Raw genomic sequence first — 17,938 nt, forward strand, 5'->3', positions numbered from 1 at the left:
AAGGTGTCCTCATCTTTTCACATGAACCAACTGATTCACCTCCCAACCTTTTGTCCCAAGCCTCTCCGTGATAACAGAGGCCATGCTGCACATGCTAGACTTAAGGAGAGCCCTGGCCTTCTACCTGGACAGGATGAAGACTTCTGGCAAATCTCCCAAGCTCTTCCTTTCCATTGTGGAAAGATCTAAAGCAGGGGTGGGCAAACTTTTTGGCCTGAGGGCCACACCGGGATTCCAAAACTGTATGGAGGGCCAGGTAGGGAAGGCTGTGCCTCCCCAAACAGCCCAGCTCCCACCCCCTATCCGCCCCCTGACTGCCCTCCTCAGAACTCCTGACCCATCCAACCCTCCCTGCTCCTTGTCCCCTGACCGGCCCCTCCCGGGACCCCCCGCCCCTAAGCACACCCCAGGACCCCACCCCCTATTCAACCACCCCTACCCCTGTCTACACCCCTGCCCCCTGACAAGCCCCCCGGAACTCCCACGCCTGTCCAACACAGCCCCCGTTCCACCTCCCCTGACCACCCCCACCCAGACCACTGGCGGCCCAGGGGCCGGGGGATAGCCTCCCTGGCCAAGAGCTCAAGGGTCGGGCAGGACGGATGTGGCCCACGGGCCATAGTTTGCCCACCTCTGGTCTAAAGGCACAGCAGTATTGGCCCAGAAGCTCTCAAAGTGGGTCTTGAACTGTATTAAGCTCTGCTAGCATGTGCACAATATAGTACCTCCATTGGAATTTGCACACACCCCACAAGGTCAGTTTCCTCCTCTGTCGCCTTCCTCAAGAATGTCCCTGTCAGGGTTCCCTCCCCACTCTGAACTCTGGGGTGCAGATTTGGGGACCCACATGAAAGACCCCCTAAGCTTATTTCTACCAGCTTAGCTTAAAAACTTCCTCAAGGCACAAATTCTTCGTTGTCCTTGGTCAGTATTGCTGCCATCACCAAGTGAGTTAGACAAAGATTCAGGAAAAGGACCACTTGGAGTTCCTGTTTCCCCAAAATATCCCCCCAGGCCCCTTCACGCCTTTTTCTGGGGAGGCTTGAGAATAATATACCAACCAAATAGGTAAACCAGGTGGGCACAGACCAGACCCCTGGGTTTTTAGGACACTAAAAACCAATCAGGTTATTAAAAGCCGAACTTTATTATAAAGAAAAAAGTAAAAGAAGTACGTCTGTAAAATCAGGATGGAAGGTTATTTTACAGGGTAATAAGATTTAAAACACAGAGGATTCCCCTCTAGGCAAAACTTTCAGGTTACAAAAAAACAGAAATAAACCTCCCTCTTAGCATAAGGAAAATTCACAAGCTAAAACAAAAGATAATCTAACCCATTTCCTTGCTTTACTTACAATTTTTGTAATCTTAGATGCTTATTTCCGGTAGGGTTTTAGGAGAGGTTTTTTTCCTGCCCTGTCCCTCTCTATTTCCCGAGAGAGCACAAACAAAACCTCCCCCCACAGATTTGAAAGGATCTTCTTCCCTTATTGGTCCTTTTGGACAGGTGCAAACCAGGTTATTTGAGCTTCTTAACCCCTTACAGGTAAAGGAGGGATTTTATGCTACCCTTAGCTGTATGATTATGATAGTCCCTCTCTCGGAAATCTGCAGAGTAGCCACCTGGGCATCTGTACATACCTTCGCGGAACACTATACGCTTCCTGGAGACTCTGCTTCCAATGATAGCTTTGGCTCTACCGTATTATCATCTATAACAGACTGGACTCCAAAGCCCCAACCTCCCATTAGGGATACTGCTTGGGAGTCACTTACAGTGGAGAACCTGTAGGGACACTACTCAAAGAAGAAGAGGAAGTTACTCACCTTGTGCAGTAATGATGGTTCTTCAAGATGTGTGTCCGATGGGTGCTCCACAATCCACCCTCCTCCCCTCTACTTCGGAGTTCTTGATAAGGACTCTGCGATAGAGAAGGAACTGAAGGGGATTCGCCCATGCAGCACTAATTGGTCTTGTGATAGAGCATGAGGAGGGGAGAGCACATGGGTGGGCTGAACAGATACTGCTACCAAACATCTCCGATCAGAAGCGCAGGGACACACATACACCTACAGTGGAGCACTATAGGGGGGACACATCTAGAAGCACAATCATTACGCACAAGCTGAATAATTTCCTTTTCTGTCAACAAGGGCCTTAAGTCACCACGCAGGGATATGGATTTTTCACACCCCTGAGTGATGCAGTTATGCTGACCTAATTTTCTCATGTGGACCAGGCCAAAGAGAAACAACTCCTATCCATTAGCCTGCGAGGCAGCCTGCAGGTGGCAGTGCCTTTTCGGAAGCAATCTGCAGCCCGTCTGTAACTCGAGCACCCTTTTTGTGTCTGAAGATTCAATGTCTGTGGGCTCGGTTGTACTCACATAATGACTACTGGGTGCAATTTAGGTCATATAGATGTCAATAGAAGTCTTTCCATTACAATTGGCATCAGCTCAGGTCCTAAATTCAAATACCCTCACTGTATCTGCATGGCAGGTCCTTAGATATCAAAATGGTCGAAGTTACAATTGGAAATAATGTTGAGGTCGGTTTTAAAAATCTGGTGTTGGTCACTACTGACTCGGGACAAATTAGAAGGGGCAACTTAATATTTTTTGCAAACTCTCTCTTTTCCTTGTATTTTATGTTTTACATTCCTCCAACTCTTCCCTGTTTCTTCCCTCTGTGGTTCGTTCAAATGCAGGAGTTTTCTTTTGGGCTCCTGGCTTTCCCTTTAAGCCTTGGTTGCTCATTATCACTTGCATCAGACTACAGCACCGTCCGTAAAAGTATCACTATTTCAGAACATCACAGCACTAAAAACTAGTTTTTGTTGTAAGATCTCCAAATTGCTCTGCTGCCTTTAACAGAATATGTACATCATATAGCTAAAGGAGCAGGGGAATTAGCACACTGCTTGTCACTTATAGCAGTCAGCCTTTTGTGTGAGGGATAAACTAAGTCCAGTGAAAGGCAGAGGAATAAAGTTGTTGATGTCTGCTATTGAAGAAGAATGGAGAAAAGGGAAAGTCTTCAGAGGGCACAAATACTATTAGCAAGTATTGGCTTGCCGGGGTAAACACCATCATTCAATGCCCAGTAGGCTCAACAAAAGAAAAGTTCACAAAGACAAAAGAATCTTACTTCCAAAGGGGAATTTAAATGGCTTAGGGCCAGATCCTCAACTGGTGTAAAGTGATGTAGTTCCAATGAAACCAAATTAATGATGCCAGCTTTCACCAGCTGAGGATCTGACCCTGAAACTTTAATTTTAGGCTGCTCTTTCCTTCACATTTATGAAAAATATTGTACTATGGCTTCATGCTGGAGACTTGGTTTCAGTTCCCTTCTCTCAGCCATTCATTTTCTATTATTATTTTCTTTAAACTGCATTCTCTCCTATATTGGACATTATTATTTAGGCTACTTTTCCTCTGGACAACAACTGCATGACAAAACATAGAGCTGGGGCTGACTGAAATGCTCTTGCTCCCCCTTGTGGTGAGGCTTTGGAAGAGTGGCTTTGCACATGTTTGCACCTGCATCTTTATATTTCAGTTTTTGAAGTGTTTGCCAGCTTGCTGTAACCTTGGTTTCATTACCTGTTTCCTTAGTGTAAACTGTGTAAGCCACTCATGTAAGAAGGATACACAAAAACAAAGGTGCTGCTCATTGAGAGGTACATTTCTTCTCATCCTCCCCCATCCAATTTTCTCTGTGCAGCTATAACATTTGGTTTCAATACATTTATGTTTAACTTGAAAGCTTTAGATTAAAGAAGAAAGGAAGAGTGACCTTTCTGTACAGGTGGTCAGAGAAGGATGTTTATAGATGTTCTGGACTCTGGATGTACAAAGTTATCTGTTCTGTTGCAAAGGTAGCTGCAGATTGTACAGTTGTGTTACAGACCAGATCCTGCAATCCTTGGTGGTACTTATTCAAGTAAAATTCTCTTTGACATGAATGAGAGTTTTACCAGAGTAAGAGCTGGGCAAGCCTTTCAGGATTTGGCCCATCTGAACAGCCATGCAATCATCTGCAAAGAAGTGAATTAGTGTAACACAGGTGTCAACTGTCGTGATCACAAGCATTGCCATAGCTGATATTTTTCTTAAAGTCCCAGCTCCTGGGGTCATGTGATTATGGGAGATCTCACTTTCATTAACAAAAAAAAAGGCAAATTTCTAACCTCATAGTTGCAGATAAAAGTTTGAAAATGTGACCACGTGCACCCAAAAGGCTCAGAAAGCAAAGAAAAAGAGCTCCAACCTTATTTTTTTTAAATCTCCTGGGGGCGGGGGGGGTTGTTTTTTTGAAGCCTGGCTCATGATTTTTGAATGATTGGGGTTGGCAGTGTTGGTAACATGAAGATGTGATTCAATGTAAGCATCCTGAAGTAGTGCAGCTACTGTATTAGACTAGAAAGCAGAAATACCTATTATAGAATAGATTGTGCCTAAATTGGGGTGGCACTGAAGGCAAGTGCCAAATGCTGGCAAAGTCAGCTGGTGGTGCAGCGGGGATGAAAACAGGCAGAGCACCCTGATGCTGCAGAAGTGGGCAACTGTTCTCTTTCAAGCTCTGGCTGCTTAGCACTGTATGTTGCGTATTGGCCCCACGAATCATTTAGAATCAGTTAGTCACTGAGACTTCACACAGTGCCTGTCTAGTCCCTAGAGATGTGTTCATTCTCTGTGCCCCCGGGTCCTTGTCTTTCTGCTGTGACTGACAACAAAATTGCCAATTGTATGAAGGTTTTCATGATGTGGGCACATTACCACAAGGATTGTATCAAGACCACCAGTTCCTTCCGCCTACGCTACTGAACAGCTGTCCGATGGCAAGGAATTACCTGAGCTGGAGTGGCTTTAAACCACTGGTTTAGAGGCAAAAGTCTCTATCCCCTGAGCCACCCAGTGAAGCCAGAAGTATCCTTGTTATGTGAAAGAGTACAGAGATCAGAGGTGGAGCCTGTCTGTCTTACAAACTGGGATAACTGACAGGCAGACTTCGAACCTTATTTAAATTCTTGTACCCTGTCCTTGCCAGTTGAGTTGGAGTGAAGTGGAAGGTAGGGTCACACATTAATAGTCAATTGCAGCAGGTCTGGGGGATTTCAAAAGGTCACTTTGTATCTTAATACTCTCCAGAAATAACTGACCTCTTCCAGTCTAATAGACTTCTTACCATAGAACGTACAGCACCCTCCCAACTGCCGCAAACCATTAGTTTGTTGGGAAGATCTACCTTTCTGAACATATAGTCACAGATAAACATTCATTCATTCAAATTCCTGTCGGGGTAACAGCTCCAAGGAAGAGTCTCCTCAGCCTATATCAAAGGATTAGACCTGTGGTTCACAAAATGTCATCTATTGACCACTCATGGTCTGTAGAGCACTTGCTAGTGGCCCATGAACAGCTGGCTCATCACATGGTACTGTCTCCTGTTCCGTGTTCTCAGCTTCTAAATCATCTTAAAAGACAGTAAAAATACATTCAGCATGTTCCTAAATATTACTTTGTTCTGTAAGCGATTGCCACAAGAATGTTATATGATCGTGATTGGGAGGGTGGCCCACAAGACAGTTGCCATTTTCATGTGCGCTTCGCACTGTGAAAAAAGTATAAGAACCTTGGGATCAGACAGCAAATTGGAAGTTGAAGGAATTATTATTCCATAGGCGTGGAAATCTGAAAAATTCTCTAGCCAGGAGTAGCTCCACTAAATCAACTGCTTATCCTTATGTGTATCTTCCCTGTTTATCTGCACAGCATTGTAAAATGCAGAACATTCTTCAGTGATGTTACATAGAGAACAGTCAATGAAGGTGAGACAGTCCTACGCAGGAGGTGGTACCTCCATCCTGGTGCTGCAGAGGGGAGTGTTCTGTTCCTTGTATGCTGCCCATGTGTTAGATCATGACATGAGAAGAAGCTATAGAAAAAGGTGTCGTTTCCCTCTGCTAAATTGGACTGAAAATCTCTTAAGAACCAGCTTTCTCTTAGGATTTCCAGTGGTGCTGCCTGCTTATAGTCAGAACACAAATCCTGCTAGAAAAGCCTCCCTCAGAAAAGTGTGGCCCTTCTGTTTCCAGGCCAGAGTGGATCCAGGAAATCCAAAGGCATTTATTTTATCTTTAATATATATTTTAATATATTGAAAGAGTTGACCAAACTCTTTTGAACCTCAAAAACCCTTGGGCTGGAAGTTTGGTTAAAGGCTTGTTTTGATTATTATTTTATCCCAACTGTTTTGTCTGTCCCTAGTAGTAAAACCTCCATCCAGCTCCTATTCTTTTTAATGCCTTTCCAGGTGTACCTGAAGCAGAAGTTACTTGGTTGAGGAATAGGATCAAGCTGGCCCCTGCCTATCATCTGCATGATGGCTCATTGCTGATTGCAAATGTAACTCTGTCTGATCAGGGGTTATACTCCTGCAGGGCAGCCAATCTTCGTGGAGAGGTGACTGAAAGCACACAGCTGCTGATTCTTGGTAAGCTACAGAAATGCACGTTGTCTGTGGAAGGGCTATTTGTTCATGACATTTCCCACGTGTCACTGTAGTAACGAAACCTAGGCACCAAACAGACCTCTGTCTTCGGAGCTAGTCAGAGGACATAACAGAAGAGAGAGTAATATAAACCGCTTTGTGTTCCAGTGAAAAAAAGAACTCTAATTGTGTTAGCAGCCTACATAAGCAAGAACAAGACTGTCTTCATTTGTGAAGAAGGCAGAAGATATTGGAATGGGGAGGGGGAAAGGGTACGTGGGTTAGAAGAGAAAAAAAGAATAAGCTAAAAAAAAAACTTTAATATGTAATTTTCACACATTCAGATTTTATGGCTAAGGAAAGAACCAGTCCCCTCCCCGACCATTCCCCAAAATGGCACCCGTGAAATGAAGGCAATATCCTGTGTAATGCTCCATCTCCGAGAAGCAGCCCCCCCCCCCCCGCCCCGGTAAAACACTGAGTGACACTGAGCAATTTCACACCTCACTAACAGATGCATAAACCCTGTGCACTTTTACAAAACAGTAACTCAGTTCATTGAAGGGTGAAGTTTACTTTGTCTTGGGTTTCATGGTAGCAGGCTGAATGTCTAGCTGGGTGATTTAGAAAGATATTGTCAGGCCCAAAGCATGGATGGAAGTTTTACCCACGGCTGATTTATTGTGCTTGCTGATGGATTTTCCTCCCTAATAACACATCTGTGTCATTTCCTGCTGTCTGAGAGATGAAAGATCCGGCAGGACTATGTAAACGCTACTGTACGCTGGGTAATGAAGTGTGCACGTTTTGTAACCATGTACATATTACTGCAGCAACACCATTAAAAAGCATCCATTACAGAACTCTGTTTTCAGGGCTTAGTATATTGCCTGTTTAAATCTCAACTATTCAATCTTGCAGGGTGAACCTAGGCCCTGCAGAATCTGCTGCCTCAAAGGCTCCAGTTCTTGGGGCAGATTTGAAAGTGAAAGTTCTCAGTCTTATGGACAGCGCTGAAGCCTCTGTTTGATGTTTACATGGGTCCCCTGTGACTTCAGATCAACCCTAGAAACTTGATCTAAAAATGATCTGCCTAGATTTTAAAAAATAACAACCTGAGTTTCATCTTACAGGTCATAATTCTCACATGGCTTCCTTTTCCTGCTCACGAAAAATGGCTTCTTTTTTAAAGATACAATGTTACTGTTGTTTCGCCAGGCAGCTTATACCCATTTGTAGGCAAATCACTTTCACAATCATTTTAATAAAAAGAAATAGTCTGAAACACCTGAGCCATATATATGTCATAATGAGTACACATAGCAGTAGCAACCCTGGCTCAACTTGCAGCCCCATTTAACTGAATGGGAAGGTGCCACCATTCACTTACATCAAGTTCAATGTTTGTAGTGTTGTTGTAGCTATGCTGGTCCCAGGGTATTAGAGAGAGCGAAGCTGAGTGAGGTAGTATCTTTCATTGAACTATGTCTTGACCTGTTTCAGAGTAGCAGCCGTGTTAGTCTGCATCCGCAAAAAGAACAGGAGGACTTGTGGCACCTTAGAGACTAACCAATTTATTTGAGCATAAGCTTTCATGGGCTACAGTTCACGTCATCGGATGCATAGAATGGAACATATAGTAAGAAGATATATATATATATATATACACAAACGTACAGAGAACATGAAAAGGTGGAGTAGGAGGCTAATTAATTAAGATGAGCTATTATCAGCAGGAGACCTGTGTGAGCTCAAAAGTTTGTCTCTCTCGCCAACAGAAGTTGGTCCAGTAAAAGATATCACCTCATCCACCTTCTCTCTCCTCTATCACATTTACTGTCACTTAAATGACAGTGGTGGGGAAAACAGGAAACAAAATACAAAAATTGGATCATTGTCATCTTATAATTAATAATGGGCCAAATCCTACAGTCCTTAGGGACTGATCCTGTGAAAAGTGATCCTCACGCAGACAGTTACTCCTGCACAGAGTCCCATTGACTTCAATATTACTTGAGAGTAGCTGTATTCACAGTAATAACTCTCTGCAACTTGGGCTCTTGGGCATTTGGAGTTTTGCCTGAGTAGCCTTCCAGATTTGGCTCAGTGCTAAAACAATCCTGAATTATGACCTTATCCAAAGTCCTTTGAAGTCAATAAAGAGACTCCCATTGGCTTCAGTGGGCATTGGATCAGACCATTAGTATTGTCACTGTGATTTGAGACTTCTCTATGTGGCAAGTTTCTGGGTGGCAAGCCAACGGGTGAATCTACATTGCACCAGCTTGCTATTCAGTAAAGTCCCATGTGGACACAGCTACAGAGCAGTGAAAGTCCTGGAGTGTGGCCTGGCATACTTCAAGCAGTAGTGTGCTATGACTAGATACTGTATTGGCTGTGCTGTGTGAATTTCCCATCTGTTCTGAGCGACTGTATCTGTTCGTGAACTAAATGTGCTGCAGTGCCTAGCTAGTCACAGTAAGGATGCTGTGATAGTCTTAATGCAAATTTTCTTAGCATTTGAGGGCTTGTGCCTGACCCTGAATTATTATTTTAACTTCTTCCCTGCCTCCTCATGTGCCTGACACATCAGGCAAAGCACACCTCTAATGCTGTCCAATACTGCCCAGTATGTCCCCTTTGGAATGTTGATGTTCCAGCACAGCAAATAATGTGACAGCTGATTTAAAACTTCCTCAATATCTTATCCGCTATGGTGTTCTTTGTCATCTCAGTCTCTCAATCTGTTTCCAGACCCCCCACAAACCCTCCTTCAATTAGAAGACTTGACAACAATGCTTTTACTCTCGGGGCCGGATATTCCCTCAGTGCTGACCTCTCCTTCAGGAACAAGGTTGGCGCTAAATCCTGGAAGTTCTGTCCTCATCGGTAAGTTGATCTCTAAAGTTTGTTGGATAAAAGTATGAGAAATGGGCTGAACATGCAAAATTCAGATCCAGATGTTCATCCAGATCAGGGGCATATGAGGGGCTCCTTTGTGCTGGCCACTGTATATACACGAAGTAAGAGCCACAGGAAGTGGATGTAACAAAAAGAGGGATGCGGGAGTCAGGATGAGGTTAAAAGTACTCTAGATTGTGCTTTGGTCTCCTTTTCCTCTCCACATAACTACTGGTCTCTACTTTTCAGTCATCCATTCCTGTTGTCCTTTCTGCAGGGTTTCTCCCAGAGCTTTGTCCATCTCTCTACATTTACTTTGCTCTTGCAAGCTGTTTGTTTCATTGTGATATTTCTTTTAATCTTCTTTGTACCACATCTACAGCACCTGAAGTGTGCTCCAAGCTTTACAAGCAAATAATTCTGAATGAAATGATCTTCTTCTTCCATTATTTCATTCTTCTCCACCTTCTAGTTAGTTTCTGTTTTGTCTTTCTTTCCTCTGCACTCCAATCCCTACCGTATATTGTAGAGTGTTTTCAGGCCTATGGACACAGTCTGTTTGCAAAAAGATTCTCATTCTTTTCTTGTTATTTCTAAGCTCCCTTTCTTCCAATATCTTGGAGGTCATATTTAATATGAGGCTCAGTTAAACAACCAGCTTCTCAGGCAGCCTTATCATGACTCTCACTGAAATCATCGAGTCGTTCAGTACTGATTTTTAACCTGGCAGAAGCAGGATTGTAAATCTTTTAGCAGAGGATCTGTACCTTGTCTCAGTGCTGATAAGAATGATTGTATTCCTTTCCACAGGCCTCCTACCAGCTCTTTGCTTACATTCAATAGCAAATATTTCTATAAGGGGAATTTTTATTTACATTTTTATTTTTGTTTGGGATTTATTTTTCCCTCAGTGCTGACATCTGTGTCCATCTGTAATTGTTTCTTAGCAAGCTGCTCTGGATTGCATTTGTGCTTCCACCAAACCTGCAGTTAAGGAGCTCTTTTGGGGGGGAAATATCTGAAGGTATTTGATAGCATTCAATAAATCATTTCAGGTGTGGTTTTATTGCATTCGCAGTCCTAGGACTTGGTCACTTCTGTTTCATCCATTTCCTCTCAGGTTTTCAAAGCAAAATCTTTAGAAGTTTTTTTGTTGAGATCTGAAAGTGATAATGCACCAGTCATAAAATGTGTTTTGCATCTGTCTGTACATAATAACCTCTACTTCAGTCTCATGGGGCCATATCATCCCCTAGCCTGCTGCTCCTGCTTAGGGTACAGGAAACTCCAGGAGTTCCCAATATCAAACCAAATTTATTCTTGATGTACTTCTATTTATTCTGTGGAGATACACATTGCTGAAGTTGACCTGATATTATAAAAACCTAAGAAAGTTCTTGATAGATATTCTAATAAGAGATGGGCTGGGACTGAAGTATCCAGTCTGCTAGAATTCATACAGATACAACCAAACTGTCCATATGTAAGTGGGTGACACAACATGGCATAGCCAAAACATGTGTGCAAAGCATTCGACACACGTGCAAATTATCCAAACAATTATTGTCTGCAGTTAACCACATATTGTCCTACCTGCATTCAGCTACAGATAGACCACTTACTTCTGCAAAAACAATTGGTCCACACCTCAGCCATTCTTTTAACTGACACTAGATTAATTTTTAGGATTTTGTCAGCATGGACTAGGATAAAAGACTCCCTTCCCTTTTGCTCCCAAATTCTGTTTCTCTGCAACTATCTAATAGACATTCTGTCTCCATAACCCCTCTCTACAGCTACCCCATCTGGCTGTCCCCTCTAGTCCTTCCTATTCTGTAATCCAGAAGGTCCATTTTAATGCCTCCTAAGCATTGAGCCATCTTCTACACAGAGATCTCACAATTCTCTGGATGGTGATATTCTAATTTAATTCTAAAAGACTTGATGATGGGAGGCTGTGGTGAATGAAGAGGATGCTGTTGGGAATTGCAAGGAAACAGGAAGCTGGGAGTCAAGTGATTGGAAGACAGGATGTAAGTGGAGAATTCTCTTGGGGAAAAGTTGGGTATCATGGAAGCGAAGGATTCAGTGAGGAGAGGGAGTTAAGAGACAAGAGAAAGAAGAGAACTTTGAAACCCTTGGATAAATTCTGATAAGTATCCAGACTTCTCAGGATTTACGTGAAATGAGAATCTGAATTGGTGAGGTTTGCCTGCTACCTCATTAAACACAGCTTCCTTAACAGGAAGAGGAAAATATGTGAAGCATGAGAAGATGAGGAGGTTAAATCTGCACATTGAGAAGAAGAATGTACTACTTAATTGAGTGAGAATTAAAAGCTGAAGGACATGGCTTGCAGCCCGTCATTTATGCTGCATACGTTCTTCTAGTGTGTCTGCCCCAATATATTTTCAATGACTACATGGATCCATTTGCCATCCCATCTCAACCCCTGTGGACCTCCCTTGTGGTAAAGCTCTGAGTCTTGGGGCCACAACGTGGGTGCCAAGTTTTACAGGCTGCTTTTCACCAGGTGAAAGAGATCCTTCAGTAGCACACTTCCCAACTGTGTCATTTTGGCTGCAGGGGCAGAGAGGGAGTTCTTTTTGGGCTTCATCCTTTTCCCATTGAAGTCAGTGGCAAAACTCCCATTGACGTCAAAGGTGGAGGAGCAGGCCCTTAAACAATGTCCTTTTTAGAGGTCACAGAAGCAAACCACCTTTAGAGGTGAAGGGACAGTAGTCTCCATAGCCGTGCCCACCAGCTGTCTAGTTAGCACACCATAGTTATCTTTCTCAGGTAGTGACCAGACGGTACCATTGCTCCTTATCAAATCATCAGTAAGATGCATCCAGCTATGCATCCATTCTCCCTGCAACCCTTTTATGATGCCCCTATTGCAGGCCCTGCTCAGCTATCTACCAAACTCAGCTCCTACTATTAAGGACAAGATTTTCTCATAGTAGAACCTGCAGCACCTCTCAGTTTGGGAACTTACCCAATTTTTATATGAACTGAAATTGGCAATGAGTGATGAGCCATATATTACGTATGCCAATATTTTCTGGTTTACTTAACTTGTGGCATGTGCAAAATAAGATTTCATGTCACAGGTCCAGTTCTTTGCTTTATATTTCCATAAGTGCTTTAAAGTGACACAAACTTAGCATTTCATGGAAAACCAATAGAAAGTTAACATGTATTTTTATATCTGGGAAACAGTAGTAAATTTCTGCAATTACACTTATTTCCTTTGAAAGTTTTCAGATTAGTCCCTATTCTACAAGATTTTCTGTGAGGAATACAAAAATATTTTTATTTTGGACACAGTTCTTCAAAAGTTGACCACAAGATTACTATGAGGGAGATAAGCAGGCAAAAAGAGAAGCTGTTACTGTTAACTCTCACATGCTGGGATTTTATAACCACATTTGTGGCCACTTGGCACTTTTCTAAGCCACTATCAAAATGCAGAATTATTTTTCTGGATTGAAAAGACAATTTAAGATTAATAATAATACACTTCAACTAGAATTTCTTTACCTACAGTCCCAATAAAAACTCATGCAAATTAAAATAATTTTAATAACTAAGGGCCTCATGCCAGATACATTTGCTATCAAACATTGATTTGCTATCAAACATCAACGAGTAGTCACTTTTACTTCACTGGGACCTATTCATGGTAATAAGCACTATACATGGAGTTTTCAAATATGCCTAAGTGGGAAGTGTAGACACTACAGTGATGAGAGGTGTTCTCCTGTCGCTGTAGTTAATCCACATCCCTAAGAGGCAGTAGCTAGGTCATCAGAAGAATTCTTCCATTAACCTAGCGCTGTCTACACCAGAGGTTAGGTTGGCTTAGCTACATCACTCAGGGGTGTGGGTCGACTTTACTTTTTTAGTGTAAACCTGGCCTTACTACAGTGACAAGAAGGTTCTCCTGTCTCTGTAGTTAATCCACCTCCCCAAGTGACAGTAGCTAGGTTGACAGAAGAATTTTTCTATTGACCTAGCATTGTCTATGCCAGTGGTTGGCTGGCTTAACTATGCTGCTCAGGGATGTGAATTTTTCTACACTGGAAACTTACAAGGACATAGCTCTGTCTCTCAGGGGTGTGAAAAATCCATACCCCCGAGAGATGTAGGTATGCCAAGCGAACCTCCAGTGCAGACAGCACTAGATCGATGGAAGAATTCTTTCAACAACCTAGCTACCACCTCGTGGGGAGGTGGTTTACCTACACTGATGAGAGAACCCCTCCTGTCAGTATAGCAAATGTCTATACTGAAGTGCTATAGCTGCAGTAACCATTTAAGTGTACTTAGGGTATGCCTACTCTACAGTAAAAAAAACACTGGAATTTTTAAAACAACCCCATGGAACCATTTCTAATGGTGTTGGGTTTTGTAGATATTAGGTCTGTCGATTAATCGCAGTTAACTCAAGCGATAAACCCCAAAAAATTAATCATGATTAATCACCGTTTTAATCTCACTGTTAAACAATAGAATACCAATTGAAATTTATTAAATATGTTGCATGTTCTTCCACATTTTCATATATATATTATATTCCATGTTGTAATTGAAATCAAAGTGTATATTATTTTTTATTACAAATATTTGCACTGTAAAAATGATCAAATAAATTGTATTTTTCAATTCACCTCGTACAAGTACTGAAGTGCAATCTCTTTTTTGTGAAAGTGCAACTTACAAATGTAGATTTTTTTTTTGTTACATAACTGCACTCAAAAACAAAACAATGTAAAACTTCAGAGCCTACAAGTCTACTCAGTTCTACTTCTTGCTCAGCCAATCGCTAAGACAAACAAGTTTGTTTACATTTAAAGGAGATAATACTGCCCTCTTCTTATTTACAGTGTCAACAGAAAGTGAGAACAGGAATTTGCATGGCACTTTTGTAGCTGGCACTGCAAGGTATTTACATGCTAGATATGCTAAACATTCATGTGCCCCTTCCTGCTTCGGCCATCATTCCAGAAGACATGCTTCCATGCTGATGACGCTTGTTAAAAAAAAATGCATTATTTAAATTTGTGACTGAACTCCTTGGGGGAGAATTGTATGTCCCCTGCTCTGTTTTACCCACATTCTGCTATATAGTTCACGTATTATAGCAGTCTCGACAAAATGCAAAGAAAGTACCAATGTGAGATTTCTAAAGATAGCTACAGCACTCGACCCAAGATTTAAGAATCTGAAGTGCCTTCCCAAATCTGATCGGGGCGGGGTGTGGAGCATGCTTTCGGAAGTCTTAAAAGAGCAACACTCTGATGCAGAAACTACAGAACTCGAACCACCAATAAAGAAAATCAACCTTCTGCTGGTGGCATCCGATTCAGATAATGAAAATGAACATGCATCTGTCCGCACTGCTTTGGATTGTTATCAAGCAGAACACATCATCAGCATGGACGCATGTCCCCTGTAATGGAGGTTGAAGCATGAAGAGACATATGAATCTTTAGCGCATCTGGCATGTAACTGTCTTGCGATGCCGGCTACATCAGTACCATGAGAACGCCTGTTCTCACTTTCAGGTGACATTGTAAACAAGAAGTGGGCAGCATTATCTCCTGCAAATGTAAACAAACTTGTTTGTACATAATTCTGTGTTTGTAAGTTCAATTTTCATGATAAAGAGATTGCATTACAGTACTTGTATTAGGTGAATTGAAAAATACTATTTCTTTTGTGTTTTTACAGTGCAAATACTTGTAGTCAAAAATAAATATAAAGTGAGCACTGTACACTTTGTATTTTGTGTTGTAATTGAAATCAATATATTTGACAAAGTAGAAAACGTTCAAAAATATTTAAATAAATGGTATTCTATTATTGTTTAACAGTGCGATTAATTGCAATTAATTTTTTTAATCGCTTGACAGCCCTAGTAAATATATGTTTGTCCTAAAGTGTTTACTGTAGCTTGCCTTTTCTGCGGGCTGCTACCTATAGCTGCTAGAGAGCTGCCAAGAGGGGACTTTTCAGAGATACCAGACTCTTTAAAAAAAAAAAAAAAAAAAAAAAAAAAAATTCTCAAGACATTGTTTTGTCTTGTTTTTAACTTTATTTTCTCACCACTTTATGCAGGCAACAAAATTGGAATATGTGGCGTATACTCAGGGGTGAAAATAACTTAAAGGACTTACCGGTACGCCGGAGTCCTTAGCGGGGGGCGTGGCCTCAACCAGAAGAGGTGTGGCCTTAACCGGAAGAGGCAGGGCCTTAAATCTCTGGGCCCTTTAAATCTTGATTTAAAGGGCCAGGACTCCAGCTGCGGTAGTGGCGGCTGGGAGCCCTGGGCCCTTTAAATCACCCCCCAGCTACCAGCTGCAGAGGTGGCTGGGAACCCCAGGGCTCGGGGGTGATTTAAAGGGCCCAAGGCTCCAGCTGCCGCTACCGCAGCAGAGCCCTGGGCCCTTTAAATCACTGAGGAGCCCTGGGGGCTCCAGGCTGCCACCGCTACCCCCGGGGCTCTGGGCTCTGACAGAGCTTTAAAGGGCCTGGGGCTCTGCTGTGGTAGCGGCTGCCGGAGCCCCGAGCCCTTTAAATCCCTGCCTGAGCCCTGCTGCCCGATCCCTGGGGTAGAGGCGGCCAGGCTCTGTTGGGGATTTAAAGGGCCCCGGGGCTCCAGCCGCCACTTCCACCCTGAACCTTTAAATCCCTTCCGGAGCCCCACCGCCGCTACCCCAGGGCTTCGGCAGCAGGGCTCCGGCAGGGATTTAAAGGCCCGGGGTGGTAGTGGCAGCTGGAGCTCCGGGGCCCTTTAAATCCCCGCCAGAGTCCCCCCCCCACCCCTACCCCAGGGCTTGGGCAGCAGGGCTCAGGCAGGGATTTAAAGGTCCCTGGGGCGGTAGTGGCAGCTGGAGCTCTGGGGCCCTTTAAATCCTCGCCTGAGCCCTGCTGCCCGAGCCCTGGGGTAGTGGCGGCGGGGATTTAAAGGGCTGGGGAGGTAGCAGGGGCTGGAGGTCCGGGGCCCTTTAAATCCCTGCCAGAGCCCCGCCGCCGCTACCCCAGGGCTTCGGCAGCAGGGCTCAGGTGGAGATTTAAAGGGCCGGGGCAGTAGCAGCGGCTAGATCTCCGGGGCCCTTTAAATCCCCACCGCAGACCCGCCGCCACTACCCCAGGGCTTTAAATTGCCATCTGGGAAAGCCAGTCCCAGTACGGCACACCAGCTCTTACCGGTACACCGTACCAGCTTACTTTCACCTCTGCTTATACTGAACCAGGCTGTGACTCCTTTACTCCTACTGGTGAGAGCAGTTACCCACACAAGTAGCTCTATGGAAGACACTGCTGGGAGTCACCACAGTCTGCCCATCCTTTGGCTCATAGGCAAAATGTAATCATAAGAGTAACCTATGGGCCAGGTCTGAGCTGCCGTCAAACTACAGAGTGCAACTTGGGCCATGCTGTGTAGAGAAGGCTTAAAGGGCATCTTTGCACCCATGTTCCTACTTCTGTTGCTGTGTGCCTGACTGTTCCTCATGCATGGTTTTTTTTAAGTTCCTTTCCCCTTGATTTTAATAGTAAGAGATGTAGTAGATTTGGTGGGAAACGCCCTCTTACTTGCCCATATGTGAGAAAACATGGAGGACACTCTACCTCATGCTGAAGAATAGTGTCTTCTTGCTATGGTGCCTATTTTTGACTCTGGGGCAGGCTGTTTCTGCACTGGTGCTTGCAAAGGTTCCCCCAGCTAGAAAGGAAATAAATCACTTCTATTGTTCATAAAGTTCCTCTCTGGCTCTGCCTTCTGGGCAAATAGGCAGACACACATTTTCTACTATGTTACCTCAAGGGGAGTGTCAGTCAGTCCTTATCCATATTTCTAGGAGTGGGGGCTTTCTTTAAGACCCATGCTTTAGATCAAAGTCTTTGCCTGCCCGCATGGGATCCCTGGGATGCAGTCTCATTGGAATATCATTCCATGACCTATCCGAGTTTGGAGTTCAAAAAGTCAGCAAGCAGTTTTGCTTGTAGTGTGGTGTGTTTTGACACAACAATTGCTGCTGACGCTTAATGCTGAAGAGATGTCACAGAGAAGTATGGTGGCAAGTGATGCTGTAGAGCAATATGCCATATGATAGCTGCTGCTGAAATGAGGTTGCCCAGTAATAAGGGGGAAAGAAGACTGATGTTTTATCCATGAGTAACATCATACCCATGAATGGTGGAAGTGAGCAAAACCCTTTAAAATGAATTGGGCAATGGACTCTCATCTCAAACTGTACCAGTGATGGCATGTTTTGTGTATTTGTGGGACAGGAACTACACAAACTCATTCACACATGCTTGTATTCCACGTGCAAGCAAGGAGGCTGGTCTTGTAAAATACTGGGCATCTCCTCCAGGTACTGAACACATCAGTTCCCATTGAGTGAGGTGCCTGAGGTCCCCTGGAATTCAGTGAGGTCTAATGGTGCATTGATGTATCTGAGAAGGCACTCAGCACCTGGCAGAATGCATCTCAGAGCAGCAGAGTTCATGCCTTCATTTATGAAGG

The 17,938-nt window shown here is 43.6% G+C and overlaps 1 protein-coding gene across 2 annotated transcripts in view; it reads left to right on the forward strand.

Moving 5' to 3' along the window:
• Positions 1–17,938, forward strand: part of ADAMTSL1 (ADAMTS like 1) — a 272,535-nt gene that overhangs the window by 220,669 nt on the left and 33,928 nt on the right. For both annotated transcript variants that reach the window (XM_074953445.1, XM_074953446.1), the window contains 2 exons: positions 6,322–6,501; positions 9,253–9,387. In XM_074953445.1, coding sequence (XP_074809546.1) covers positions 6,322–6,501; positions 9,253–9,387 — 315 coding nt within the window. The remainder of the gene's footprint in view (positions 1–6,321; positions 6,502–9,252; positions 9,388–17,938) is intronic.

This window comes from Natator depressus, chromosome 5, assembly GCF_965152275.1.
Source record: "Natator depressus isolate rNatDep1 chromosome 5, rNatDep2.hap1, whole genome shotgun sequence".
Classification (NCBI taxonomy): Eukaryota; Metazoa; Chordata; order Testudines; family Cheloniidae; genus Natator; species Natator depressus.